We start from the raw sequence: 27,986 nt of genomic DNA on the forward strand, positions 1-27,986 counted from the left end.
TCCGCCTCCGGTCCCGGCCCCGGCCCCGCGCAGGTGAGCGCCGCCCCGGTACCGGGAGACCCCGCGTCGGGAGGGACCGGGCTCCCCCCGCGGCCTTTTGCGGCCTCCTGCGGTCCCCCGGCCACGGGGCGCGGCGGAACCGTCACCCCGGCGAGGCAGGGAGGGATGGCGGCCGCTCGGGGAGGTCAGTCGGTGGGCCCGGTCTTCGCCCCTCACCGGGGAGCCGCCTCCTGCTCCCCGGCCGGGCCGCGGGGGTAGAGCGGGGCTGGCCGGGCCCCCCCCCCCCCCCGCCCCGGGCCGGGGCTTTGCGGGCCCGGAGGGCAGCGCCTCGTCGAGCAGGAAAATCATCTTTTCTTCTTTTTTTTTGTTCCTTTACTCCCTCCCTCAGCAGCAGCTGATTGTCCCCGGAGCCCCGCAGAGCCGCTGCCCAGGATGAGCCGCCCGCGCTGCCCCATCCGTTGGCATCCCAGACCAGAGACACGGCCGTGCGGGATGGGATTGTACCAGGTACCGCTGCTTCTCCTTCTCCTTCCAGGGGACGCAGCCAATAATCTTTGCCAACCATCTTCCCTAAATCCCACTGTGCCGGTGGGAACGACACCAACCTCTCTGGCTTCGGCGCTGGCCCGAAATCACAGCCCCCCTCAGGGATGCAGCCGGGCTCGTGGCCTAGGCCAGCCGGCTGGAGAAGTGTCGCAAGAACGCATTCAGAGACTTTTTCAGCTGATTTTCTCCATGCCGTTATTGTCATTTCTGACTAGGCTTTGCCACCCCCCCTCCCCCAAGCCATCTGGTGCCCCTCGCGCTTTGTAATTGCCTAAAATATCTACTTAAAGACCGGAGAGGTTATGTAACACGCTCAGTTGGTGGGCTGCTGAGCAGTGGTTTGTCAAGATATGTGTGTTTGCCATAGTTAGTAATCCCTCAGTGCTTTTTCCCCCCTGAAACTTCTGGTTCGAGTTGACAGTATCTTTAGGTATGATAAATAATAATAATATTTAATCACTTTGCTATCCCCTACTTCTCTTTAACCCAGGGTGAAACTTTGAGAAGCATTGTGGGGAAGTAACTGGGTGCAGATTTGGGTGGAAACGCTGGTTTCCAGCTCTTTCACCCAGCACTGCTGCCGTCCTGCTCTCAGCGCTGGCTGGAAGAGCAGAGGCTTTTCAGCGCCTCTGAGGTTTTTTAACTCCCCTTCGGGACTTCATCACCCTCTGTGTGAACCGGCAGCTGTGTTGGAGGCAGCCGTCAACTTGTGCGAATGCCGAGGGATCTGCTCTTGCAGTCAGCCTGCAGTCTTTGCTCGACGGAGATAATAGTCTCTGACTTCTTGCTTGCAAATCTGAATGGGATTTTAGTCTGTGCCGCGGCCATGTGCTCCTTAAATCATAGGCGATTTGTCATTACGCAGTTCAGGGTCCGTGCTTGGATCGGCAGCAGAGGAGTTGCTCTTGGAGTCTGAGCCGGGGATGTGGGCTCCTGCTTTTCTCCTGTTTTCTGTCGCATCTAGACAGCTTATTTCAAGTCATGGTTTAGAGAAAGACTCAGACGTGACTGTGGGTAACAACAGCAGCTTGAAATAGTGAATTTACATATCTAAACGAATGTGGGAACGTTCAGGCACAAAGTACCTTGTGAGCACTGGGAGGAGGAAACTTCCCATGGTGGCTGTGCCAGCGTGGCTTGTTTAAGGGTTTGGTGTGCTCAGAAACAGGTTGCTGGGATGGTAGAGTTTGTCCTCCCTTGCTCAGGGATCATAATTAACACTTGTCAGGGGCAGAGAGGTGTGAGGGAAGAGGACAAAAGGTTGGATGTGTTTGTGTGAGTAACATGTTGGATGAGCCACCACTGTGGTATGCATGGAGTGGGTTTGTGAAGGGCTTCCTTGCTGAATCGATGCTTGTTGCAGCAGAAGAAGCCTTTTCCAAAGGGTTGGGCCACTTCTCAGCATCTCTCAGAGGTGAGAGAGATTTTAGCGCTCCCACAATTTTATTTTTTTTTTAAATGGGGAAGTTAAATCCAGTGATTTGCTCATAAACTAACTCCTTCCCGTGGGGCTGTATCATTTGTGGAGGAGGAAGGAATGAAGGAAGTGCTGGTGGTGCGGTTCTGGGGCTGGCAGGCTGCAGCTTTCCCTCTTCCCTGCGCCTCTGTCCCCTCTGCAGCGCCAGGACCATTGCTCTACAGTGGGGGAGGAAGGATGCCACAGAGACAAATTATGGTTTGATGTGGATGGACATTAGGAGCAGGGAGTTAGTGGTGTCTCCCTTAAGGAGCCAAGAGGCTGAGGAGCGTTGAGAGCCATTATTTAATGTGTTGTGTAGTTTGTAATTTTCCTGCTGCGTTTCTTGCAGCATGGCTTTTATTTTATTCCAAATTTAGGGGCAAGTCATTGTTTGGCCTGTGAGAGCCCCAGGGTTATTGCTGTTTCGGGGACACAGGCTTGGCCAAATACAGCTCGGCACCGGGATGCAGAGTCCTTCCAGCAAAAGCATCTTGGTGAGGCTGAACGGGAGCAGAGCGCTCCTGCATCCCATCCTACTGGAGGAGCCAAGTGGTGCTGTGCTGCCACTGAGCCCGTGAGCCCCGCCGCTGGGCTGGGGACCACGATGGCTTTTAGGAGCTGTGTGTCATGGAGCTAAAGTGTGAGCGAGCTCAGGCCACCCACGGCGGCTGCTTTAGCTGATGCTGTTTCTTCCAGCAGAGCATTGCTCATAACTGCTGTTTTGTTAAGAAAATTGCTGGTCCGGTGTGTCAGGGCTTTGACATACTGGTTTGAGGCACCAATTCAGGTGAGAGGAGCTGCACTTGTCCTGTGTTTGTTCTGTTTCCCAAGTAGAGGCTCTCAAAGGCTGCTCCATCCCGAGGCCTGATGCGGGGTGGTTGCATTGGATGGAGGAGCCCCTGCTGTCTGTCTGTGGTGGCAGCAATTGCTCAGTCTCTGGCTCAGGGCCTCCCGTTGCCCATTTCCTTGAAAATTCACCTTTTTTGCTTTCCCTCTGCTGTGTGCTCCATGATGTGCATCCTTCAAGATGGAAGCGGTGCTGTTCCATGGGAGGAAAGTCCCCAAGCAGTGCCCGTGTGCAGCAGGGGAAGTTTACAAGCAGAGTTTGTCCTCAGGCGATGTCTGGAACGTGGTTTTTTTTTTTTTTTTTTTTAAGCGGAGTGAGACCTGTGTGCTGTGCAGAGGTTGAATCTGCTTCAGCCAAGTGCGAAAAACAGGTGGGACCCTGTCTGTGTTGGTGCCGAGTCTCTCCTGAAAGGCCTTTTGGACTTGAAAGAGGGTGAAGCGTCCCCCAGGAAGAATTATTTGTCCTCTCTTCAGTGGTGTTCACAGCATGCTGCCCATCTCCCCCACGTGAGCAGAGTCAGTCACAGTCCCTTTGTGCCTCAGTTTCCCCAACCTCTAAGCTATCACCTAATGAGTTGCATTAAGTTGTTCTGCTTGCAGCAGGTCCAGAGGGGCATTCCGAGGAGCAGGGGCTCTCCCCTTAGCGTAATGAGGGGCACTGACAGTGCATCCTTCTCCAGCCTCCAGCACTGCTGTGATGTTTTCTGCACCCATCCCAACTCCTGTGGCCTTCCCGAAGGCACAGCAAGATGTCGAAGGCCCTCAGTGCTGAGCAAAACAAAAAGTAATGCAGCGTAATAGAGACCAGATGTCTTGGTGAGGCTTCATCCTGTCCTCCTGGGTTTTTGCCAGGGCTAATATTTCTTATTCAAGTCAGGCAGGAGCAAGACTTTTCTTTCTTTTTTTCCTGTAAAGCCACGGCTCTGTTCCTGTAGATCTCCCTTTGCTTTTGTCCCTTCCTGAAGGAACCATGCTCTTGAATCACTGCACTGACATGCGGCTGCTTCAGCGGTAGTTTCTGTGCTAGTAGGGGCTTCCCTGTATTTTGTATTTAATCACCGACTTCAGGGCCATTCCACCAGAGAGAAACTTGGCCCGTTATGGCTGTGGGTGGAGGATGAACCACATGAATTCAGCTCAGCCTGTTTTCCAGACTGGATTGCTTCATTGTGTGCAGCTGATGGGGTTTTTATCCCTGTTGAGACCAGCGATTTGGAATAGGGGAGTTATGCTGAGCCTCGAGAGGTAAATAGTACGTTGTGGTATGTTTAACAAATGGTGATGTGAATCACGGAAAAATGCAGAGAGGTGCAGGAGGCAGGGAGTGAATTCCCTCGCTGGGATTTTAGGGAGCGCTAGGAGTGGAGACATGTCCTTGGCGGGCTCCAAACAGCCCCATTGCTGGGATGTCACCGAAGAAGGCGGCTGTGTAAGTGTCGGGGGGGGAGCTGAAGAGCAAAATATTAATAATAAAAACAAAAAAAAGCAATGCACTGATTTAAAAAAAAAAAAAAAAGCAATGCACGGATTTCAAAGCCGTGCCTGCGGTGCAGAGGTAACCCTGCAGGCCCGTGGGTGGATTTATCTTGCGCAGTTCCTTAATCCAAGTTTAACCCACTCAGCAGTTGCGAGCTCTGTCCGGATGTCTCCTCTCTGGTGCATGGGGCTCCTCCAGGCCTGGCTGGCTGCATGAAGGTAGCAAAAGGATCGGGGAGTTTGTGCTGGCGGTGGAAGCGACTCTGCTTGTGGTGACTGTAACACGGGTGCCTCGGAGTCATCGGGATACCTTGCGTGAGTAGGTCAGGTCGGATCTAGCCTCTCCTGTGGACACGGAGGAGGTATAACGTCCAGTATTGTAGCGTGTGCCGTCACACTGCACCAGGCTTCACGTGCATGACCTGTGTTTATGGGGAGGGAGGTTTAACGGGATCCTACGCACTTTTTCTCCCTCTACAGCCCAGCAAGGAGGATGTCAAAAGCATTTCCGTGCATCAGATAAATAGTCGGGGCTCGGAAGGCCCCCTGCGGGTGACCGAGCTGCCTGGGATTGCAGGTACTTCTGCACCTGGCGTGTGGCCACGCAGCCATGTTCGGGACTCCGGCAGATGCCACCACTGAATTTTTTTATTTTTCATTAGTTTGTAATCCCAGTTGTCTTGATGCAAACGTTTGAAGGACCCCAGAAGTGCTGGCACAAGCGAAGCTCTGTGCGACTCTTCCTTGGACCCAGCTCCACTCCGTGCCTCTCCAAATCCCGCCTTGCCGAGTTACACCGAAGGATCTCGTTTTTGTTGGCGTGGTGTTAAGCTAAAAATTAGATCGTCTGGGCTTTTGTGGGGCAAGGCTGAGCTCACTAAGAAGGAAAAACAACTTCCTTCAGCTCCCAGGGTCTTTAGGATCTAATGACCACAAATATTTGAAGCATGCGGGATTTGTACCGAAGGGAATGGCAAGCACAGAGGAAAACGTTGTGTGTCACTGCCATGCAGACGGGATGAAAGATGCTATTCATATCAGTTCAGACTGCTGAACTTTGGTCAGCCTTTTTTCACCTCATAGTTACAGCTTAAGTGCTTTGAAAACAAGAGGAAGAAACCGGTCTCTGGGAAGTGGTGCTTGCATCTGGACACACCGACCTCATTTTTACTCGCTTGGAATATTTAGAAAGAAATGCTGTGGGTTTCCTTGGCCCTTTCTCCCACATCGGGAGCTGTAATGACTTGTAAAAATAAACAGATAAAACAAGGTCATTAAATTAACAGGGAAATATCTCATTGCAAGAACCTGCCGGCACAGCTTCTGCAGGCAAAAGGGGCTGGGGGTCATTGGGGGAACAGACAGGCAGAAAATGGTTCAGTGAACTTTTTTTCCAAAGACAGTAATTTTTTCCACCGTGCTGGACGTGAAAGGCAGGAGGGAATTGGCAATCTGCTTGCAGTGCTTAACATTTGTAAAAGGCATTGTGCCCTTCTGCTGATCACGAGCTGTCTTGTTGTAGCGTATGAGCAATAAAGGGAAGCAGTCAGAGCCGCAGTAATGATGTTAGATTGAATAGAGTGCCTTATTTTATTTTTAGAGGACAATTTCACTTGGCACTGGCCTTCTTTATTCTTTCTGGTTATCCACAGAGATGCACCACTGCTCTTTTTATCGAGATGGGAAACCAGGAAGTGTGTTCAATCCCTCATTTATCTTCTTTTTAAAACGTAATTAAGTGCTAATCATTGGTGAGGATACGTAATCTGGGCAGTGGCATCTGGACTTTGAAAACAGGGACCTTGTTGCAACAAACTTGGTTCTTGCTCCAGCTCTCTGCTCACCCATCGCCCGGCACCGGCGCGGGATTTCACCATCAAAGTGCCATGTACCACCCTCACCCTCCGTCCCGAAAGGAGGTTAAAGGAGCAAAAGCTGAGCACGGGGGATAAACTTCATCTTTGCTAGCAAGAAGCAGAGCCACTGGGTCCACCCAGCCTGTGGCCCTCTAATCCCAAGCGTTGCAGAATGCCTTTGGGGTGGTGAGCATAAAGCAACCTGATTTCTGCCCCCCCCCCCCCCCCTCCTCTTTTTGGCTTGCCTAATTTTTTTATCGTCATAGTAACAGGGAAATTTTGTGTAACGGCGGATAGATGCTTACAGCTCTCTTTCAAGTCTGAGTGGAAGGGGCACTGAGAAGACCTTTAAAACCCAACATGACTAGCTTGGCGTTGCACTGGGCCAGCTTGTGTTGTGTGCGTTGGCCTGGGGTACCTTCCCTCTCTAGACAAAGGCTTTTTGAAAAGGTTTGCACCAAACCTCATCTCAGCTCTCGCTTCCCTTGAGGTGTATCCTGGCATGGATTCCTGTTTTCCCACCTTCAGGCTGGAAGCAGGTCTACTCCACAGATTGTGTCCCTGACTCTTTTTGTCTTGTTTTCTTTCAGCTTTGAAGCGTGCAGACCTGCCACTGCTATGGGAGACTCTGTTGTAGACCCAGCCCGAGGGACAGGCTTGGACCAGGCGCCCAGCTCAGCGCCCCAAGGAAATGGCGGGACGTCTCTCAGCGTCATCACAGAAGGTGTTGGGGAGCTGGCGGTCATCGACCCCGAGGTGGCAAAGAAAGCCTGCGAAGAGGTCCTGGAGAAGGTCAAGTTGATGCATGGCATCTCCTCCGACAGCTTAACAAAACCGGCTGATGGCAGCGAGGCAGAGTGTGCCCCACGGACCGTGGTGGATTTGGCCAATGGAGACATCAGGGAGGGCTGTGAAATCAAGTGCTTGGATGATCCGCCCAGCACGGCCTCCAAGATCCAGGAGGAGGACGAGACCATGGCCAACACAGTGAAAACTGCCCGGAAGCGGCAGAAGAATAACTCTGCTAAGCAGTCCTGGCTCCTCCGGCTCTTTGAATCCAAACTCTTTGATATCTCCATGGCCATTTCATACTTGTACAATTCAAAGGAACCTGGTGTGCAGGCTTACATTGGGAATAGGTTGTTCTGCTTTAGGAACGAAGAAGTGGACTTCTACCTGCCGCAGCTGCTGAATATGTACATTCACATGGACGAGGACGTGGGAGATGCGATCAAGCCATACATCGTGCACCGCTGCCGGCAGAGCATCAATTTCTCCCTGCAGTGTGCCCTGCTGCTGGGCGCCTACTCCTCGGACATGCACATCTCCACTCAGCGACACTCCCGCGGGACCAAGCTGCGGAAACTCATCCTTTCAGACGAGTTGAAGCCAGCTTACAAGAAGAGGGAGCTGCCATCGCTGAGCCCAGCCCCCGATATGGGGCTGTCTCCTTCCAAAAGAACTCACCAGAGGTCCAAGTCGGACGCCACCGTTACCATCAGCCTGAGCAGCAATCTGAAGCGCACAGCCAGCAATCCCAAAGTCGAGAGCGAGGAAGAGGTAATGTTGGGGCTCTCCAAGGCTCAGCCTGCCTGGGAAGGGATGCCCCCAGGGCTGTGCTCGTGCAGTTGGTTCTCATCTCATAGCTCCTCCTTTACCGCAGAATGTTTTTGTCCTAGTTGCTGCAAATGATTGAAGTTTTGATTCCTGTGTGTCTAAGCAAACTGACACACACCGGTGGGTCACGCTTGAGGGTGCTGGGGCTCCAGAGGAGGAGTTTTCTTGGTGTGACGGGAAGGGAGGGCATTAGAAAGCTGGGTCAGGAGGACTGAGTCGCTTCCTACACGGCTGAATTCCCGCACGATTTGGGCAACCCGGATGGTGTCTCTGTTTTGCAATCCGCAGCCATCTGATTGCTGTTGGAAATCTCGTTTTCTCCTTGTCCCAACTTGTTCAGATTTAGCAATGGTGAGGTTTCTTCGCAGGCAGCAAAGGCCCCAGGCAGCTGAGAGCTGGGAGCAGAAGGAGAGCAGATAAACCCATCAGCTCCACTGTCCTAGGGCCCTGGCCAAAACGAGCCTCTCATGCACACACACTTCTGGCTGTAGGGCTGCGAGCTGCAGCTGTGGGATTTGTCTGCAGGTGCTGCCCTGTGCCAAGCTCTGCTTTGGATTTCTGACCTCTTTTCGCAGCTCCAAGACAGTGGAAAGCCAGGTTTTCCCTGCTGGAGGGGGTGGGTTGCGTGGAGGGGACGCTTCCAGTTTCCAGCGTTGGGCACTAATGCAGTTTAATGCCAAAGCAAACAGCAATTAAATAGGTGAACTGAGGCATATGTGCGTTCTGTGTCTTCCAAACCCAAATAGCTCCTGTGGGCTTTGCAGCATTTATGTTTAAGTGTTGAAAAGTTATCGCCACAAAGTTGCTTTGGCTTTGGTGCTGAGCTGCAGTATCGGTGCACGGTCACTGGAGAGTGAGCGTTTTTGCTTGAGTGGGATTTCTCCCAAAGAAAATGCAAATTATTCATTTCGCACATCTGCTGGCAGAGACTTATGGAGCAAAAGGATGAGCAGCATCCTTGGTAGTGGGCATGTGAGGCTGGAGGGAAAAGAGCTGGAAATGGAAATTTTTTATTTTGCTGCTTTGTTTTGAAGAGCTGATGGGTTTTAGCGTAAGCATCAGCCTGAGATGGTGATGCCAAGTGGGAGAGGATGGAGGAGGTGAGCTGGTGCTAAATGCAAATTTTATGAGCAGTGCTAACCAAATCCGAGAAAAGCAATGCCTCTTCCAGAACTCAAGAAGTTGAAATGCTCCCCCAGGGAGGTGGTTCACCTCTCCAGCAGGGATGGCTCAGCAGGCTCGGAAATGGCTCGTAAAACCACAGTATCAAAGGCTCGGTCCCGATGGGGCTTCAGCAGCCATTCACCTGGCACCCAGGCAGATCAGCCAGACTCCACACAGCTCCTTTTCTGGGTCATCCCTGTGCCTCGTGTGGATGAGACCTTGAAAGCAGACTTCCCCGCAGCTCCGTCTAGACATTCAAGATCTCATGACTGTTTTCGTAACGGTGGAGTATTTCTTGGCTTTCCTGCCTTGCCTGAGATTCCCCCTTTCCCTCAGTTCCGCACTGGGTTGTAAATCGTTGGAAGGGGCTGCGTGGTCTCCTGCCTTTCTGCTGGACTTGGGGAAGGCTTCTTTGGATAGGGATTGGAAAGAGGTTTTGGAGGCATGAAGCAGCAGTCATCCAGGTGGGTTTCAAGTACAAACCACCCTGTCCTGCTCCCTGCAGTTCTTGGGTGAAAACCCAGTTGCAAGCTGGGGTCGCAGCATTTGCTGATGGGTAAATGAAATCTTTCATATCTCTGCCCATTGGCTGCTTGGTGGAAAACAACCGACTGATGGAGAGCAGGATGCGCCGAGGTCTCTCTGGTCAATGCTGGCTGCAGCTGCTTGAATAATGGAAACCGAAGCTTTACATAAATGATGGATGAAAGCAGCGCTGCAAAGAGTTTCTCTTGGCAATGTTTGAAACGTATTTTGATCCAGAGGCCGGGCAAGCTGTTTAAATGGTGCACAGCAATAGGGATACTTGAGGTGCTGTAAGAACTTTCCTGGTCTCCAAATATCCCCCACCAGCTTCCTGGACTTGTATTATTTTAAGTGCTGAATGTTTTTGCCTCCTGTTTGAAACCAGCAATCCCCTGCAAAAAGCAGCTTCCCTGGAGCTGGCCGGGTGGTGGTGGGGCCGGGAAGGTCTGGTGTAAATTCCAGCAAACTCTGGAATTCACTACTTTAATCTACTTTAAGATATTTTAATCTACAAGTTGCTTGGTCCAGGAAACCCGCAGATGTCTGAATTGTGTTGTGCTGGCATCAGCCCTTACCTTGTTACGCAGGCTTTCTCAAAATAGAGATTTTACAGCAATAAAACCTCATCTGTGCTCATCTGAGAGTTACTTTATTCCCTTTATACTGTTGTGTCTCTGCCACTGGTGTCTGTGCCATCGAGTGTGGGTCGGGAACCTGCTTCTGCAGCTTCTGCTGCACCTCCTGAGAAACTTCTGTTTCTCTCTTTGCAAAAAGTTGCAAAACTCAAATGTAAAAGCAAGAAGTCATTTGTCTAGATTAAGGAAGGCTGTAATGCCTGAATCTCCTTATCAAGCGCTGCCTGCAGTGTCTGGTCTCATGTTGGCCTCAGCCTGCAAACTCCTCCAGGGTTCAGCTGTGTCTTTCCTTCCAATGTCTTAAAAAAAAAAAAAAAAAAAAAGCCAGATATAACCCAGCCAAGGGTAAATCATGACACTTCTTCAGCAGTTCTGTATTGCTAATGCAGCATTTCTGTGCACTGCAAACATGGAGCTGGGGAATGAACATGGACAATTTGTTGTCTGGTGCAGATGGAGTCAAATCAGCTGGGCCCAGGGGTCGGTCGTGGAGGATGGAGAAGAGGCTTTGTGGAGAAGTTGGCTGTTTCTGATCTATGGCTGGAGGCTGTTGAAGAGCAGGAGAAATGGAATAAACTCAGTCTGGAAGAGCAGTAGGGAGGAAAAGCCGAAGTGTTGGGCTGGTGCCTTTGCAGGTGGGCATAGACCTGAAATACAAGCTGTAGAGGACAGGGCTGGAGATGAGTGGTGCAGGGAAAGGAGTGGTACAGAGAAGGCAGGTATGTCCCACCCGTCCCTGAAAGACTCTTGTGGAAGTGTCCTGCAAACTCTGCCCGCGCCGAAGGCTCTGCAGCCTGCTGTAGGGCTTACATCCAGGCTTTTTCCCGGTTACAGTTTCTCACATCCAGGCTTTGTCTCCCCTTTGTTACCGGAGGCCAAAGCCACTTTTTAGCTCTACTGAGGAGGTGGTGGCACCACATTCCCTTCTCTGCAGCATCCCTCTGTGTCTGGCTGCATTATTTTCCCATCGGTCTTTTCTCCACTGAACAACTTTGGGGTTACTTTCCCATGTCCCATCAATCTTCTCTCCACTGAACAATTTTGGCTTTTGGCCTCTTCTATGTTTCCCGTAGGTCACCTATTACAGACCTCTGTGGTGTTATTTCTCCTCTGGACCTTTGCCTGTTGCTCCACATCTTCCTTGAAGCATGGTGCCAGGTCCTCCCTGTTTCTAGGCTCTTAAAGGTGTCTCTGTCCTTTGCTGCTGGTCCTTGCGAGGGGCTCCAATACCTGCTGTTCCCAGATTAGCTGAGTCAGACCCAAAGCGGGTATTAATGCTACTTAAGAAAAAAAAGTCTGCATTGGTTTTAGAGCAGGGGCAGGGGGGACACACACAGCTCTTAGCAAAGTCAGTAGTCACCCCTGGGATGAATCTGTCCCTTCCCCCGCAGCTGCCTGCAGCTGTGGCGCTTTGTTTCTAGAGAATAATTCTTCCCGCTGAGGTCTATGTTCCAGTTATCACTTCATGCTGCATAACCACCGTAATAATGGGCAGGAGAGGTTTTATTTCAAGTGCCGTTTGCACTGTGGGTTTTTAATCCCCCCCCGGGTTATGCATCCATAACATAATTCCATGATAGGGTTCTAATGGTATAAATTTATTTTGCATTTGTTACTTTTCAATTAATACAAAGGCATGCAAAGGAAAAGCCGCTCATGTTGTCTTGTGTCCCTCCAGCTTGAGGTGGATGGACTCAGCTGTTCTTCCAGCTCTGGTATCCAGGGTGGTGGTTGTATTTTGCCAGAATCCAGGTGTGTCCTGTTCTCTGATCCATTTACAGACAAAGAGTAGATTAAAAGTGCTGGCTGGGGCTGCTCAGCATTGAATTTTTCACCTGAGCAGCTTGAGACCTGGCAGGGAGGAACTTGCTGTAACCTGATGCTCATGCTGGAAACCAGGGGAGCACTGATAAGTGTTTCATCGTAGGAGATGGTCTGAGATGCCGTGGTTGGGTATCTTTGGCTGCATAGTCCACTGGCATGCCAGAAGATGGATAGACTGTGGCTGGGATCCCCATGCTGCAGACATGGGGGCAGATTGGCGTCCCAGCACTGTGCAGTGGGGATGCTTTACTTCTTTCTTGCCTGTTTAAATGTTAAACCTCTAAGACAGGACCCTTGCTGTCTGCAGCACAAGCTCATCCTGCTGGTGCCTTTGGTTGCGCAATAGTGCCATTAAGTTGGTCTTGCTGGGCAGAAATATGGTGGAGTTGGGCTGCGTGGCTGGTGAAACCTCATTGGGGCGGAAGCTGGCCATGGGTGGGACATCGTGTCTGGCTGCCCAGGGCTTTGGCAGGGCTGCAGGCAGCAACCTGGAAACAAAACCTCACCCAGGGCAGAGCAGCTGCTTAACGTTCAGTAAAATTGTTCATGTCTGGGCCAAGCTACCAGAAACATCTCAAGCTGACCTAGAGGTACCTGTTGGGGTGAGGGAGAGCTGAACTTGGAGCAGAGAAAGTCACCTTGCTGTCTGATCGCCTTCATTTTACCTAGCTCTACAAAACTCAAGCGTTGCTGGCTTTGGGGTGGTTGGTTTTTAATGATGCCTCCTCCGTAAACCCAACAGGATTTGCTGTAAAGGTGCAATGAGTCCTTGCCAGCATCCGCCCTGGAGGATTTGTTGCACAAACAGGTTGTGCTGCCTTTGCAGCATGCAAATGCCTTTGCCTTGGTTCCTCCTCAGCAGGCGCTGACCAGTGATGGCAGCACCTAAACCAGGTGCTCTCACCTCCCACACCTCTCTAGGGGTGGACAAGGACCCCCCCGGGGTCTGTGCCCCTGAGCTGAGCCGAGCTGAGCTGAGCCGGGGCTTGGCTGAGTTGGCATTTTCAGGGATGAATGTGCCCAGGATGCACTGCTGCTCTGCTGCACCTTTTTGCATTTCTCATAGGGCTGTTGCTTTTGGAAAATACTTTTCAAATATGAAACCCCACAAGTCTGAGTTAAAGCTGAGGCTGGTGGTGAGCTATTTCACTCCCCAGTTTTCCCATCTGGCGGCCTGGGGTTTGCACCAGTTACCAACATTCAGCCCTTTATCTCCCCTGCAAGCCATGCTCCACAATTTGACCCCGGTGTCCCTGCCAGCGTGGCAGGGTGCAGCGCTGATGGTGCTGAGAAATCCGGGACCGTGATGGCGAGTCCTGGAGTTTAAGAAATTTTAATATTAGGGCACCGCGTCAAACTTTATAGTTGAGACCTTGTACCTGGATGAAACAGGGAGGATGCTCCCCATGCCCCACTCTGCCTCCCACCAGTGTTTTAACTCCTGAAGCCTTGGAGGTGGGAAGAATAAATCACACTGTCTGCTTAGAGAAGGGTTCATGTCTCGGATCCCGTCGTGAGCTAAGATCAAGGTTCAAAATATGCAGAGCAGGAGGGGAAAACTAGCTTTTTAATTATTTTTTTTGACCAACTGGATTGAAATCAGCTATTTTTAAATGGGAACAGCTTGCTTTAGCTGTGAGCCTGAACAGAGCTCCTGCTCAGAGCCAGGCTGATGGTGGAAAGAGCCGGGCAGACTTGCGTCTCAGTGCGAACAGAAATGATTGGCTGAACTGGTTCCACTAGTCAAGTAAAAAAATTTTAATTAGAAAGCTGCTAATTGAATAATCAGTTAAGAATCTAGGCTGGCTGCCGGTAAGGGAGCACTGGAAATGGCAGCTTCTTAAATGCCAGCGCCTCGCTGTTAACTTGGAGCCATTGCGTGTGGGTGGGTGGTGGAGGAAGAGCAAAGCTTTCACGTGACGTGAGCGCTGCCCACAGCGTGGGGTTTTTATTTTTTTTAACAGCAGCATCAGTGTTCTCTTGAGAAACAGCAGCGAGGGTTTATATGCAAATCTGTTTACGTCTGCGTTTCTGCACAGAGTCGCTTATTGGAGCGTGTGCGCTGGAAGGCAACTTCTGGATTTGAAAGCTGCGTTTTATTCAAGGTTGCCAAACGTGTCTGACCCCAGTCTTTCACTTTTTAGCTTACGTCCCTGCCCTGCCTTTGCCAGTCGGGGAGTGGAGGAGCGTCGGCCTTTTACCTTTGGAATTGCACCTTCAGCGATGCTGGCAAAGGTGCTTTTTCTGGTAGAGCTTGTTTCTCTGCTGTGATAACAGCAGTGTGGCTACCAGAGAATTGCTTTCAATGCTGTCATGGCAAATTGCTGTGAGGGCGGCGCTGCCAGGTGTTCCACGGTCCCATGGATGGGTCCAAGTTGGCAGGTTTTGCATCTCTTCTGCATCCTCCCTTTGGATTTGGTAGGACATCCCTTTGCCTGTTAGGTTTCCACTTGACCACAGTGATAGCAGTCACTCAAGCTGCAAAGTCTGACTCCTCTAGGCATCCTGGTTTGTCTTTTAGCTAAAACTTCTACATTTCCCCATAATACAAGCAGGGTTGGTGAGGCGTTTGCCTCTCAAAAGCTGTCTTGATTTTAAATTATTTTTTAAGATATAAAACACTGCCATCCATAATACCTGGTTTAGTTTTATAACAGGTAGGAAAGTCCTTCTGCAAAGGATTTGTGGAGGCAAAAGCAATGTTGGGGCTAAGGCGTGCTGAGCTCACTGTCGAGCTCTTTACAAAGAGAGTTGAAGTTATTTTTATCGGTATGACAGTATGTGTTTACTGGGTAGAAACTTGTGCTGAATGTTCCTATATCTTAAGAGAGACCAAGAATTTTAGCCTTAAAACCTCAAAGCAAACCCTGCAGAGATGGTGGCTGCAGATAAGCCTTGTCCTGAGCACAGGGCGGAGCGATAGGCAATGGGGAAGGAGCAGGTGATGGCCACGGCTGACCGTAAACACCGCTTTGCACCTACATTTCAGCTGAGACCAGGGTATTAAACATTCAAGGCTTTTTGTTTCCCGAGTGACAGATCTGGAAGCTCGCCCGCACTTGGCAAATGGCTCATCCATATGTCGAGTTTGCAAGGGACAGGAGTCGTGCTGCTGGCACCCTTTGAATGTGGTTCATTTTCCTGCTCCTTCCAGCCCAGTTTCCCAGGGAAATGAGTCTCGTGTGATCCTTGTCTCCTCCAGCAGCAACTTTTTGAAGCATCGACCAAATGCCGCAGAGAGGAGAAGCCAGAAATGTGCCGAGTTTCTTGATGTTCTGTGGAATCGGCTGCTCTGCGGAGGTTTGTGCCCCATGCCGAGGCTGGCCAGCATGCCCTGTGCCGAAGCAGCCCCTCCCGGGTCACCAGTGAGGGGATGTGCGAGGTGTCAAGGTGTGGCAGGAAGCTTTGGGGTGGCTGGAGCTGTTGGAGGGGGAGGAAATTTTGAGGGATGTAGGATGCATCTGGAGGAACCCAAACTTTGCTGGGTCTGCTCGCACAATGAGCTGTGTTCCCTATTGCACTTTTTTATTTCAGTTTGCTGGCTGCCTGCCATAAAAGTACCTGACCTCACTGGGGAAATCGTCAGAAATCGAATAGAATCCCCAAAAATGTCTTTCCTTGGGTGGCCAGTGGGTCCGGCTACCCTGCTGTGCCCGGACCAGAGCCGTGCTGTGATGAACATGGGGGAATAGGAAATGACCGAGCCTTTGGGGGCCTGCAGCGGGTCCTTCTGCAGCCTTATCCTTTGGGTGAAGCAAGTGGGTTTAGGCCAAGTTCTGCCCCAGCTTTTGCTGCCCCTGCAGCTTGTTGTCCTTCAGAGCTGGGGAGCGAAGCTGCCCATGAAATGACATTGCTGGAAGCGCAGGCAGGTGGGGAAGAGCAGGCTCCGAACATGTCAGGAGCTGCTGAGATTATGTCAGAGGGTTACATGCTAAGCAAAAAAATAAGATGCACTTAATTCCCCCTCCAAGTTTGTTATTCCTGTTCTCTGGATCCAGGCCTCGTGCCGCAAGCAGGTTTTGTTGCTCACGCCTGGCATGGCGAGCAGGTGATTTGAACCACAGCAGATACTGAAGCCTTCCCAGAGAGGAGGTTAAAAAGCCAAGGTCTCGGCTGTGCTCCATCTGGGGAGCAGCTTAATGACAGACCCGGAGCTGAACCTTGGAGGAACTCGCCTTGCTCCCCCGGGGCCATCTCTGACTCATTTTTCTGCATGATGGTGCAAACCCCTGTTGCATCAGCATGAGGCCGACAGGGCGGCAGCGTGCCAGCTTCCCAGTACCGTGCAACACACCCCTGGTTTTGGCAGCTGTGCATCACACCGCAGCTGGGAGAAATCGGCAAAATCCCAGTGCGAGTAACCTCTGGAGATCAGAGTCCATATTGATACGGGCGCCTTCGGTGGTTTTGGGCTCATGCAAACTGGAAGCTGCCTGGCTCAGCTTAGAAACTGCCAACGCTGTAGGTTGTCTCCAGGAAGAGCAAAGCTTTAACGGGCTGAGCTGTGGGTTTGCCTGGAGAGTTAGGACACGGCAGTGGGAGCTCCATCTTTCTTACTCCGTGATGGTTCACACCGGCATGCCCATCTCCATGGGGAGGCTGTTGCAGGTGCTGTCCCGAGCATGGCTGTTTCTGCTCCAGTGTTGCAGGTATTTTTCAGTACACTTTGCAAGTAGATAATTCCTGCCTTGTTTTGAAGGTAGACCCTTCATTTAGACGTGTTAATGCACTGACACCTCAAATTCACCAAAGGGCTTTGGTTTAACAGCAGGTTTTGCTGAGCTGCGTGATGCCTGCATGGGGGGTTGTCTCCACCTCCTGTAGTCAAGAGTTGCAATTTTCAGAGCCGGCATTTTTTGATAAAGTTGAAAAAAGCAATTTTAAAAGTTTCCAGCCAGATTGAAGACCTAATGTCATCACAGGTGCCGCTTGTGAAGCAGTTGGGGAGCAGAGGCTGTGCATGTCAAAGGAGAGGGCATGCCTCTGCGCTGGACAAGTTGTGTGTAACCTTGATTTAAGACTTTCAAATGAAAATTGGGAGCTTGGGTCCTAAATCCGAGAGGAATTTGAAAACTACCCTCAATTTTTGCAGACTGGCACAGCTTTAGTGGAATAGGCTCTGCTTGAAAATGTACTGGGGACAGGGTCTAGCCCTGGCTCAGCTTGGCAGGTGCCAGGCTCATGGCTACCAGAGATGAAGGAGGAGCAGACCAGATCATCCATGAGATCTGCTTTATAGCAGAAGATGTATGAATGCTATGAGAAGATGAGCTTCTGAAATCGCGTTTATTTTAATGGGAGTTGAACTGGGCAAAGTGCATCTGATAGATGTGTTGATATCTTGATTTAAGATACAGGAATGAGTCTGGTGCCTGTGAAGGAAGGCAGCAACGTGAGCCCAGAGCAGCCTCTGGGCTCCAGGTATTTTTTTTTTTCTTGGTGAGCCTTGTGGGGTCTCAGCACTGTTAGGGTTTTTATGTGGTCACGCAGAAGAGATTAATGTAAATGCTGTTATTTCTTATGGTGAGACTAAGCCTGGTGGAATTAGCGTATCCCTTTAATTAACATACTAAACCCAAACCTGTTTGTTTCTTTTGGGGAAGTGAATTTTAAAACCAATTACACACCGCTCTTAAGAGTGTGAAGCTCCATTTTATCTCTTTTTGGCATGAAAATAAAGGATTTATGGGCTCTAAGCATGGCACTGCTGAAATCATGGGACATCTGGGATAGAGATGGAAATCACTGTTAGGTTGGATGCACAGGGTAGCTTTTGGTGGCTGCAGGAAAATGTGGTTGATGGCTCGTGCTCGTAGTACGCAAGGTTTGCTTGGCTGCACAGGGATGCCGCTTCATAAAATAACCCCTCTGCTGATGAAAATGGTCTTGTCAACTTGAAAATAGTTTAATTGTTGGGGTTTTTAATTTTTAGGACAGTTTTCATGGGGTTAATTTTATCCGCTGAAATTAGAGGCTAAACTAGAGTCCAGGAGAGAAAAATAAAGTGTTTTATTGATGGAGAGAGGCTGGTCTCAGGGCAGATATCAGCACGAGCATCCCTGCCTGCCCTAGCAGCTCCCGCCTCTGCAGCTGATTTGAGCCAAGAAAGTCAGAGCTGAAACCTTAGTTATGCTTCTGGGGTAGAAGAATATTTTCAAGGATGTAAATGGGGAAAATCTGTGGGGATTTTATGGGCGTTTAGTGGTAGGATCTGCCGATGAGCTGTGAGCCCTGCTCCCTGTTTGGTACCACCATAAGCAGCCTCAATCAGAGGAGGCTCTGGTTTAGACCCGTGAAATTGTTGTTGCGTTACTCTGGAAGGATCACGTGTCAGTTTAGGTGCTGCTTCCTATCCAAGAGTAAAAGGCAGCAAAATTATGATGGGGTGGGGGAAAAAAAAATAATTAAATGAAAAGTGATCGTTATGAACCTGGAGCTAAACTATTGCTTTTTCTCCCCTTTTCCCTCCTTCCTCTCTCTCCTTTTAAACAAACACCACCACCCAAAACTGCCAACAAACCCCCTTTCCTCCGTTTCCCAGGAGCTCTCCTCGAGTACGGAAAGTCTTGATAAGTCATTCTCTCCCGTAAGTGGCCCGTTTCGTTCCTGCGCCCGGGCTGCCTGCCTTCCCCGCGACAGCAGCATTTCCTCTCTGCCACGAAAATACTAAACTCTGGCACCCAGCGATGCACCGCAAGCAGCTCTGGTCCCCAGCCATCCGCCCCCAATGTCTGCACCGCTTGAGCCCCCAGCGAGGGCAAAGCCAGCATCTCTCCCCACCGCCGCTGGCACCGTGCTGGCCGTTTCTCGTGCCACAGCAGCTGGGGTCGTGGCGGTGCCAGCTTCGTCTGAACATTTCCTGCTTGTTCAGCGAAACACCTGTGGAAAGGGAGCTTTGGGCAAATTTGCTTGCACCAGTTTGGCTAAAATAAAGCAGAAAACCCCAAGGGGCTGGGGGGTGCCCTGGGTGCTCATTCCCTGCTCCCCACCCCCCCCCCAAAAAGGCAGCGAGGGAGAGAAAAACCCTCGTACCACCGACAAATGGAGGCAGGGGAGGGACTTGGCTGATGCTGCCGATTTTGGTCTGAGCAGTCGCTGACCTTTGCGTGGCGGCGTCCGCAGATGAAAGAGGAAATGCTGTTTCCTTGAATTTTACTTAAAAGTTCTCTGCCAGATGGGATTTAATTTGCTTTTTCCACGAATCATTATTTTTCCCCTTCTGTGTGTTAAACTTTGGTCTTTCAATCAAAACCCAGCATTTCCCTAATAGAGCATTTTTCTTTCAAAATGAGCCTTTTTCATTATATTTTTTTTTTAATCAATAGCATCTTCCTCATCTGTGTTGTTTTCCTGCCGGTGGGTGTGTGTTCTCCATCTGGGATTCCCAGTGGGCTTCCACATATTGAATATGTAGTCCATGATCAAAACCACTTAACCTGGCAGCCGTGCCTTGCGTAGCCCCCATCCTCCAGGACAGGGTTTGTATGGTGAATTCCAGCCTCTTTAGCCTTTATAAAGGGTTATTTGACACGTACCCAGCTCTTGTCCCTCTCTCCCTTCAGAGGGAGAATTTTCACACCTTTTATGCATGGCATGGTGGGGGCAGGAAAGCAGGCAGGACATTGATGCTGCAGTCATGGACAGACACCAGGCACAAGGCTTTTACCCCTAAGCCCACCCCAATGGAGACTCCTCCTTTCATTTTTTATAGAACTCCTCCAACTCCACTCTTTTTAAGAGGTGCAAGGGAGAGTAGGATGCTCGGGCAGCTGTGGGTGCTGGTGGTTGGGTGGGAGGTAGGCCACCAGGCTCTGAGTCTCATTTTGCCACCCAACCTGACTTAAGTTGCTTTATTTTTTTTCCCCCTCCTGCTCCTCCCAGCAAAGGCAGTGACATCTCTTCCTCTGTTGGCTTTTTGAGGCTTGGCACTGGTAGAGCTCTTGAGGCTCCTCAGTCCCAGGACATCACAGAAGCATCTTTGCAGTCCTTGGGCTGCGGCGATGGTTGTTGCCATTGCCTCATCCGCCTTGACCACGTTACCCATCTTGCTATCACCTGGGGCCGGGTGGTAGTGAGTGCCTATTCCTCTCCCATGTAGCAGGAGACCTTTTCTTCCGGGCTTTGCACACCCAGGTTGTTTATCCACAGCAGATGGTTATTGCAGCAGCTGAGGCTCTTTGCAAGCATTTATGCCAAATTTAGCAACCTGCTGCAGGCACCTGCACTGAGCTGAATGGTCAAGGCATTTATAAATCATGCCAGGTATCGGTTATCAGCGCTGATGCTGAAATCCTCCTGGCAGGCAGCTAAGCTAAAGGGACCAGGTAGCAGCCCTGCTCCGCACTGCTGAGTAGTTTCCAACTCTGAGTAGATCAGGTGGGTCTCACTCCTGTGGAGCGAATGACCATGGACAGCAGAAATGGGGGGTTGCCACAACTTTGCTGTATAAAGCTCTGAAATGACAAATTGTGGTGGTTTGAGCAGGGGAGAGGTGGGATGTCAGGGTAAAGGTAGGTAGAACAGCAGAAAGCACTTTGGCAGCTGAGGCTGGAAAGCGTCCCAGATTAACCCCCCTGTTTTTTGAGATGCTTAAACCTCACCCAGACAAAACTGCCCAGATGAGATGGCTGTGCGGAGCTGGACCAGCCTTGCCCATTCGCCATGTCATGACACCTCCAGCACCACTCTGAAGCTGTCGGCCGAAGCTGGGTCTCCCTCCTCTGCCAGTCCTTTAGCCACAAACACATCTGTATCATTGTCCCTGCCCAGTCCTGGGAAGTGTTTTAAATCACGTGGGGAGAAAGATGCTCCTGGAGTGTGTCTTAGCAAAACATAAACACAAAGCCCTGCCTAATTTAAGAGCAGGAATTTTTTTTTTTTCAAAGCCCTGCCAGTGAAATGTTTTGCTGTGGTAGACAGTTAATGATAGAAAGTAAATACTTATGTTGGCTCAGAGCAACAGAAGGATCCTTGGGGTGGTCAGATGAGGGAAGAGCATCTCCCGTCCTCTCTCTTTGCTTGGCTTCAGGACCCTGATATTAATGAGCCGGGGCAAAAGCAGCTCTCCACCGCCCAGCTTCAGCATGACAGGCTCTTTGGGGAGGCTGGAGACAGCGTTTCCTGTGATGGCTTGGGCCAGGGACAGCCCCGGTTCAGCTGATGCCGTTTCCAAAGCTGCTTCTCCATAACAGGATGCGAAACTTCCCATGCCAAGTCCCCCGATAACACCAAAGACCGGAGCAGAGCTCAGTGGGATGCCTTTGGAGCGCAGTGGGATGGGGAAGACATTTCCCAGCCATGTGTTTCAGGCGGGAGGAGCTGAGACCTGAAGGTTCTCAACTGAAGCATGAACATCAGAGGTGCAGAATGGGTCACGGAGGCGGCAGGGTGCTCCCAGGCTCGGGACAGCTTTGCTCCGCTCACTGTGAAACTGGGAGAAGATGCATCAGGAGGTGCTTTGGGATCCCTGGAGAAGAAGGGGTTTAAAAAATGCCTGTGCTTGCAATACGCCGATTGATATAAGTCTGAATCAGGAGGACTTTGCTTGCAATCTGCTCCTGCATGTGGGCACCTCCTTGCCTGGCCACAATCCCAAATTCTCACCAGTGACTCTGTCATTAAATTATTCTGCCGAGACAAGTAATGCACAGAGACCTCAGAGTGGGTGAGGGGTCACAGAGCTGTTTTGGGGACATTATCAGCTGAGTGCCAAATCTGGAAACCTGCATCGGCCAGAGAGCAGAAGGCCCTTAGAGGAGCAGGGACATCGCAGCCATCGGGGTTTGATGGGAGTAGAAGGGAAGAGGTGTCAGAAGGAGCAGAGTGTCTGTTGAATATTGTTCTGCTCTTTGCAGAAATTGGATTAAATGCAGTTGAGGGAAACGGTCCCGGAGGTCAAGGAAGCATTGGGGCGCAGGGTGGGCTGGGTAGCAGGAGCCAAGGCAGAGCAGGGTCCGGCTGGGACCAGGCACTTTCCAACCCATTGGGGGACGGAGCATCAGCTGGTGCAGGGTTTTAAATATTTATCCTCTGCCTGGTAGGTGAAAGCGATATCACTGGCTTAGATGCTGTGCAAATGCTTCCTCCTGTCCTGAGGATGCCTCTGCTGCGCTCGCTAGCAAAGTGGGCAGGAGAGCAGAGCATGGTGGAGGAGAGGACAGCACTTACCCCTGAGTTTGGAAGGATTTTTGACGTGGACTACAGATACAAATGATTTCCCACCTGCCCTTTCCCAAAAGGGAACCACCAGACTGATCCTTCTCCTCTTTTTACCATCCCTTTATTTTGCCGTGCAGCCATTCCTGGCTCTCTGATGTTTTCCTTTGCTTCCTTTTCTCATGCTCCGTAGCTCCTTGCATGTGCATTTCCAGCATGATTGTACAGTAAACACTTTGCAAGTTTAATTCTGCATCTTAAATGGCAAAATCAGCTGCAATCGTTTGTTGTTCTGATTTAAAAGCTTGAAAAAGTCGAGCAGAGAGCTTGACTTAAGCTGCGGGGTGTGGGGGGCCTCCTGGGTGTAAGGGGCTTCCCGAATCGCAGTTTGATCTTTGCAAAATGGTTGAATTGAGCCAGGATTGAGGCTTCGGGATGAGGATACAACAAAACACCCAACACCAAGCCTGGGATGAGGCTGATTTGCGCTCCCTCTGCTGGCTGCAGTGTCCTGGCCACTGTGGCCCTGGGGGCCCGGGGGGTTTTGGGGGGACATGAGCTCCAGAGTTTTGGGGAGGAGGATTTCTGGACAGGACAGCAGCAGGGGAAAAAGTGCTTTGATCCTGCCCTGCTCTGCTCCCAGATAATGAGCCCAGCTCTCCGGTCACGGAAGTATCATCCAAGAGCAGGGAAGAGGGTGGGACGGGAAGAGCCTCCTTCTCTATCTGGAGTTTATCCCAGTGCCTTTAGACTGCAGAGCCTGATTGCAAAACTGCCGGTGTCTTATCAACCTGCTGCCTTTATAACACTTTCCTCCCCCACCCTCCTTCCCTAAACCTTTTTTTAGCCTGTCAGACTCGCCCCTGAGAGAGAATTCATCAAATCCCTGATCGCCATCGGGAAGCGCCTGGCCACTTTGCCAACCAAAGAGCAGAAGACCCAACGGCTCATTTCAGAGCTTTCGCTGCTGAACCACAAGCTGCCGGCGCGTGCCTGGCTCCCAACGGCTGGCTTTGACCATCACGTGGTACGGGTGCCCCACACCCAGGCAGTCGTCCTCAACTCCAAGGACAAGGTACAAGTGATCAGAGAACAGTTTTGCCTTGAAAGGCAGATTTTTGTCCTGTGCACAGCCCTTGTTTGGGCATCTAGTGAAAGAAGTGCTTTGAGCATGTGCTTAGGACATCTCCTGGGTCCCAAGAGTAGTGTTAGTGCTTCCAGGGCTGGGAGCAATGGGGAGAGAGCTCTGTGCAGGCAGCTGGGAGGGAAAGACATATCCCTGAGAGTAACTGTCCTCTGAAACGTGCGCTGTAGCAGTCTCTGGGAGGTCCAGCCCTGCCCTGGGCACTGTTCCACATCTAGTGAAAAGCACGGCTCTGCCCCAAAAACCATATGCCAAAAAGGAAAAGCATACACCCTGCAAGAGCGGAGAGCATCATGCTGCCTCCTGTAGCTGCCTGGCACCTGCAGCGACTGCCCTGCTAATGCTTGGTTTTGCTTCCTGCAGGCTCCCTATTTAATCTACGTTGAAGTACTTGAATGTGACAATTTCGACACAGCGAATGTGCCCGCTCGGATCCCCGAGAACCGCATCCGGAGCACCCGCTCGGCCGAGAACCTCCCTGAGTGTGGGATCACGCACGAGCAGAGGACCAGCAGCTTCACCACCGTCCCCAACTATGACAATGATGACGAGGCTTGGTCCGTGGACGATATTGTGGAGCTGCAGGTGGAGGTGAGGCCGGGGGTGCCAGGCAGGGTTTGTCCCTTGCTGGTGCTGCAAGATGCTGCCGGGACCCGGTGCAGCAGCATTGCAGGACGGGAAGGCCCTTTGAGGAGCCAGTGCCAACCCAGGTCCTGCCTGGGATAAAAGATGAGTGGGAATTGCGCTTCAGTAGCCACTACATCCCACCTCTCACACCTTTCCCCTTCCAGCTGCCAGAGATTCACACCAACAGCTGTGACAACATCTCCCAGTTCTCTGTGGACAGCATCACCAGCCAGGAGAGCAGGGAGCCTGTGTTCATTGCTGCTGGAGACATCAGGTGAGGCTGGCATGGCAAGCGCAGCCCAGGCAGTGGCTTTATTGGGGTGGGTTATGAGTTCAGATGCAAAGAGGCGGGGGCGTGCAAAATTTCTCTGCCGGATTCCTGGAGAAAAAACATCTGCATGGGTTAAGGAGGGGCTGTGCAAACTCTGGGCAGTGGAAGTTTATGAGAACCCTAAATAGAAGCATATAAGAGATGTTCTGGGCTGGTGCAGCCTCCTCTGCTCAGCCACTGGCATCTTCCCTGCTGGTGAAGCGGTGGACGTGGCCCTGGCTTGGGGTTTGGGGTGAACCCATGAGCTTCGTAAAGTGCTTTGGATCAAAGAGGCTCTGGGTGTGTGTGGTGATGCCACTTACTCCCTCAGCAATGGGTTTCGCTGCTTAAAAGCTCTGTCTTGCAGACGGCGGCTCTCGGAGCAGCTGGCACACACCCCCACCTCCTTCAAGAGGGACCCCGAGGACCCATCTGCTGTCGCCCTGAAGGAACCCTGGCAGGAGAAAGTCAGGTAGGGCTGGAAGTGCTGGGTTGGTCTCAGCGCTGCAGGGACTTTGTACGTCCTGGAAATCCAGGGAAATTGCTCTCTGATTTGCCCAGTAAACAGCCATGGCCTCGACTTTAGGCCCTGCTCGTCCCCAGGGTGGGTGTGTTGACTCGGGACACAGGGAGGTGGAGGGCAGCAAGCAGTGGGTGTGCTGGCAGCGAGAGAAAATCCAGGGCAGATTTGCTGCTGTTGGGTTAGGCTTTGAGGGGCTTTACCAGGTATTTATAGGCATCCTTTACGTCAGAAGAGTTTGGCCTGTCCCAAAATAAACTCATTCGTGTTCTTGCTATCAGAGTTGTACGTCCAACCCCCAAATTTCTCCTTGAGCAAAAGGGAGAGTCCTCTGGGCTCTATGGGTTTGGGGTAGTCTTATCCACACAGTTCTGATGGAGGGACTGGGGGATTCAGGGAGAGTCAATTCCTTTCTGCTGTTCCCGGAGACAGCTTGTGGCTCAGGTAAGATTTGCACCATAGTTTGGTGAGGGCTTGATGTGCAGTTCTTGCAGTCCTAGGCCCTGGAGCTCGTTCTGCTGCAGTACCCATTGAGCAGAGCTGCTGCATCTCCAGAGGCTTTCCTTGCCCCCGAACCCCTGATGGGAGACCTCCAGGCTGACTTGCTGCCCACCCTCCCTTTCCTCACGCTCCCATCCTTGCCCGTTCCCTGCAGGAGGATCCGAGAAGGGTCCCCCTACGGCCACCTGCCCTCCTGGCGCCTCCTCTCTGTCATTGTCAAGTGTGGGGATGACCTCCGGCAGGAGCTGCTCGCCTTCCAGGTCCTCAAGCAGCTGCAGGTGAGAGGGGAGAGGGGCTGCCCACGGGGTCCATGGCTGCGTGGGGCCACCCTGGATCCTGAAGGATTTTGTCGCTCTCTCCCACAGTCCATTTGGGAACAGGAGCGTGTCCCACTCTGGATCAAGCCATACAAAATCCTCGTCATCTCCGCCGACAGTGGCATGATTGAGCCAGTTGTGAATGCTGTGTCCATCCACCAAATCAAGAAGCAATCCCTGCTTTCACTGCTGGATTATTTCCTGCAGGAACATGGCAATTACAATACCGAATCCTTCCTGACAGCCCAGAGGAATTTTGTGCAGAGCTGTGCCGGTTACTGCCTGGTGTGCTACCTACTGCAAGTCAAGGACAGGTGGGTCCCCATGCCATAGCTGTGTCTTCTACCAGGATTTGTCATTTTGTCCCCGGGTACAGCAGGGAAATCCTGGGAGCAGAGAGTGCTGCCATGTATGTGCTTGCAAAGTTTAATGGAAAGTTTCCTCTCTCCCGCGCAGGCACAATGGCAACATCTTGCTGGATGCGGATGGACACATAATCCACATCGATTTTGGGTTTATCCTCTCCAGCTCCCCCAGGAATCTTGGCTTTGAGACGTCTGCCTTCAAACTCACCACAGAATTTGTGGATGTAAGTGAGCGGGGGACGTGATGGTGAGGGGTGATCCCAGTGTCGGGTGGCAGAGTCGAACCCTTGGCAGCTGGGTTGACACCGTGGCAATTCTTGGCCAGCTCTGCAGCCTCAGCTGAGCTCCTCTTGGGACCCAGCTGATGAGCTGAAAGCTGGGGGGCGCTCTGTTTGCTGTGTGGGTTGGCTCAGAGAAGTGAAATTCCCTAAAAAAATCCCATTGTGCCCCTCCTGTTGACAGTCCCTCTGCTCAGGGCACACTGTTGTCCTAAAGCTTCTCCATCCACTGGCCTCCACCCATACAGCCTCTCCCTTCCAGGTGATGGGTGGGCTGGACGGGGACATGTTCAACTACTACAAGATGCTGATGCTGCAGGGTCTCATCGCTGCCCGGAAGCACATGGATAAAGTTGTGCAGATTGTGGAGATCATGCAGCAAGGTAAGGGGATCCAGAGGGGATCAGAGCCGGGTCTTCCCCAGAGGTGCCACTTGTGGGTCCAGGCTGTATAGAGCATCATGCAAAAATGGCTCAGTGACCCTCAGCACACGGAGGACAGCTCGTGGGGTTTGGAGAGCGCCTGGAGAAGTCAGGTTTTGGGCAGCCCTGCTAGGGTCTGGGGTCTGCAGGGGGAGCTCCTGGCTCAGGGAAGGGGGTTGGGGCACACTGGATCCTGTGAAGTCAAGGGGTTCCTGCGTTCACCCGGCTACATCCGAGGTGTGAGCGCTGCATGGATCAGAGTGGGTTGGTCTGAGCAGAGCGAGTGTTTCCTGGGGGGGAGGGAGGGTGTGTGTCCCCCAGCCCTCCTTTACCTCTCAGATCTCGCAGGGTGTGGGGGGTTCCTGGGCTGCGCTGTGCAGCAGGAAGGGAGCAGAAAGGTGCCTGTGGCGTTGGCCAAGCACCATTGTGCCCCAGGGAAGCCTAAAACACACCCAAAGGAAGGGGGTTGCCATTCCCTCAGTGTGGGAACAGGCCATAAATGCTCCTGGCGCAGCTGCGGCGGCAGTGGCGTGCTCCGTGGCAGCTGGTTGTGACTAACCCTGACACCGCCTGGCAGCTATCAGGAAATCCTTGTGCCACAAACCAGCCTCAGAGCCAGCGACAGCCATGCTGGATGGAAGCCATCAAGCCCTTGGGGGCTGTGCTCGCCCCAGTCCCATCTCCCTCCCTCCCCCCCCCCCCCCACGCCAAACCCTGTTCCTCCCTCCCTGCAGGGTCGCAGCTCCCCTGTTTCCACGGCTCGAGCACCATCCGCAACCTGAAGGAGCGGTTTCACATGAACATGACGGAAGAGCAGCTGCAGCTGCTCATCGAGCAGATGGTGGACGGCAGCATGCGCTCCATCACCACCAAGCTCTACGATGGCTTCCAGTACCTCACCAATGGCATCATGTGATGGCCGCGGGCCTCCCTCTCCCAGACCAGCTCTGTGCCCGCTGCCACGCCCGGCCCAGGCCTGAGCTTTGCCCCGAGGAAGAGGTCTCGGTCCTTGACACTAAAAAAAAAGAGGCCGAGTCTCAGCATCTTCCTGGGGCTGCTTTTGCCAAGACTCAACAAAATGAAATGAAAAAAAAAACCTGAAGCAGTCGAAGCAGGAAAAAAACCCACTCCTGAAAAATCAAAGCAAAACGGATCACGCGGTAACCGTTGCTGTCATGCAAGCGCAGGGTCTGGCGGTGGCCCAGTGAAAGCCAGCAAAGGGCCTTGGGACGTGGGGGTAGCGCTCGCCCCCATGCTGCTGCCTCTTCCTCCCGTCAGTATTAAGCCCATTGGTGTCCTGTGAACTCTCCCACAATCTCATGAAATGTTTGGGACCGGGGGGGGGGGGGTGGGGGGGGGGGGCCTGGCCCCCACCCTTTGGCGTCTGCTGTGACTTGAC

At 51.9% G+C, this 27,986-nt stretch overlaps 1 protein-coding gene across 1 annotated transcript; it reads left to right on the top strand.

The window, feature by feature from the left end:
• The first annotated feature begins 12 nt into the window (after positions 1-12).
• Positions 13-27,926, top strand: PI4KB (phosphatidylinositol 4-kinase, catalytic, beta). The gene is made up of 17 exons (XM_010565476.1): positions 13-33; positions 392-507; positions 3,532-3,667; positions 4,477-4,642; positions 4,808-4,904; positions 4,990-6,633; positions 6,774-7,743; positions 18,490-18,534; positions 22,951-23,178; positions 23,611-23,838; positions 24,039-24,148; positions 24,552-24,656; positions 25,360-25,483; positions 25,571-25,836; positions 25,979-26,111; positions 26,428-26,548; positions 27,322-27,926. The coding sequence occupies exons 7-17, from the start codon at positions 6,802-6,804 to the stop codon at positions 27,501-27,503; spliced, it is 2,484 nt and encodes an 827-aa protein (XP_010563778.1). The 5' UTR covers positions 13-33; positions 392-507; positions 3,532-3,667; positions 4,477-4,642; positions 4,808-4,904; positions 4,990-6,633; positions 6,774-6,801; the 3' UTR covers positions 27,504-27,926.
• The last annotated feature ends 60 nt before the right edge of the window (positions 27,927-27,986 follow it).

This window comes from Haliaeetus leucocephalus, unplaced genomic scaffold (assembly GCF_000737465.1).
Source record: "Haliaeetus leucocephalus isolate CR32 unplaced genomic scaffold, Haliaeetus_leucocephalus-4.0 Scaffold193, whole genome shotgun sequence".
NCBI lineage: Eukaryota > Metazoa > Chordata > Aves > Accipitriformes > Accipitridae > Haliaeetus > Haliaeetus leucocephalus.

Bases quoted from the DNA above. Each gene is read 5' to 3' on its own strand.
- PI4KB (XM_010565476.1), top strand. From the start codon at position 6,802: ATGGGAGACTCTGTTGTAGACCCAGCCCGAGGGACAGGCTTGGACCAG. The intron at 18,535-22,950 runs GTAAGTGGCCCG...ACCTTTTTTTAG, and splicing joins TTGATAAGTCATTCTCTCCC to CCTGTCAGACTCGCCCCTGA. The intron at 26,549-27,321 runs GTAAGGGGATCC...CCCTCCCTGCAG, and splicing joins TGTGGAGATCATGCAGCAAG to GGTCGCAGCTCCCCTGTTTC.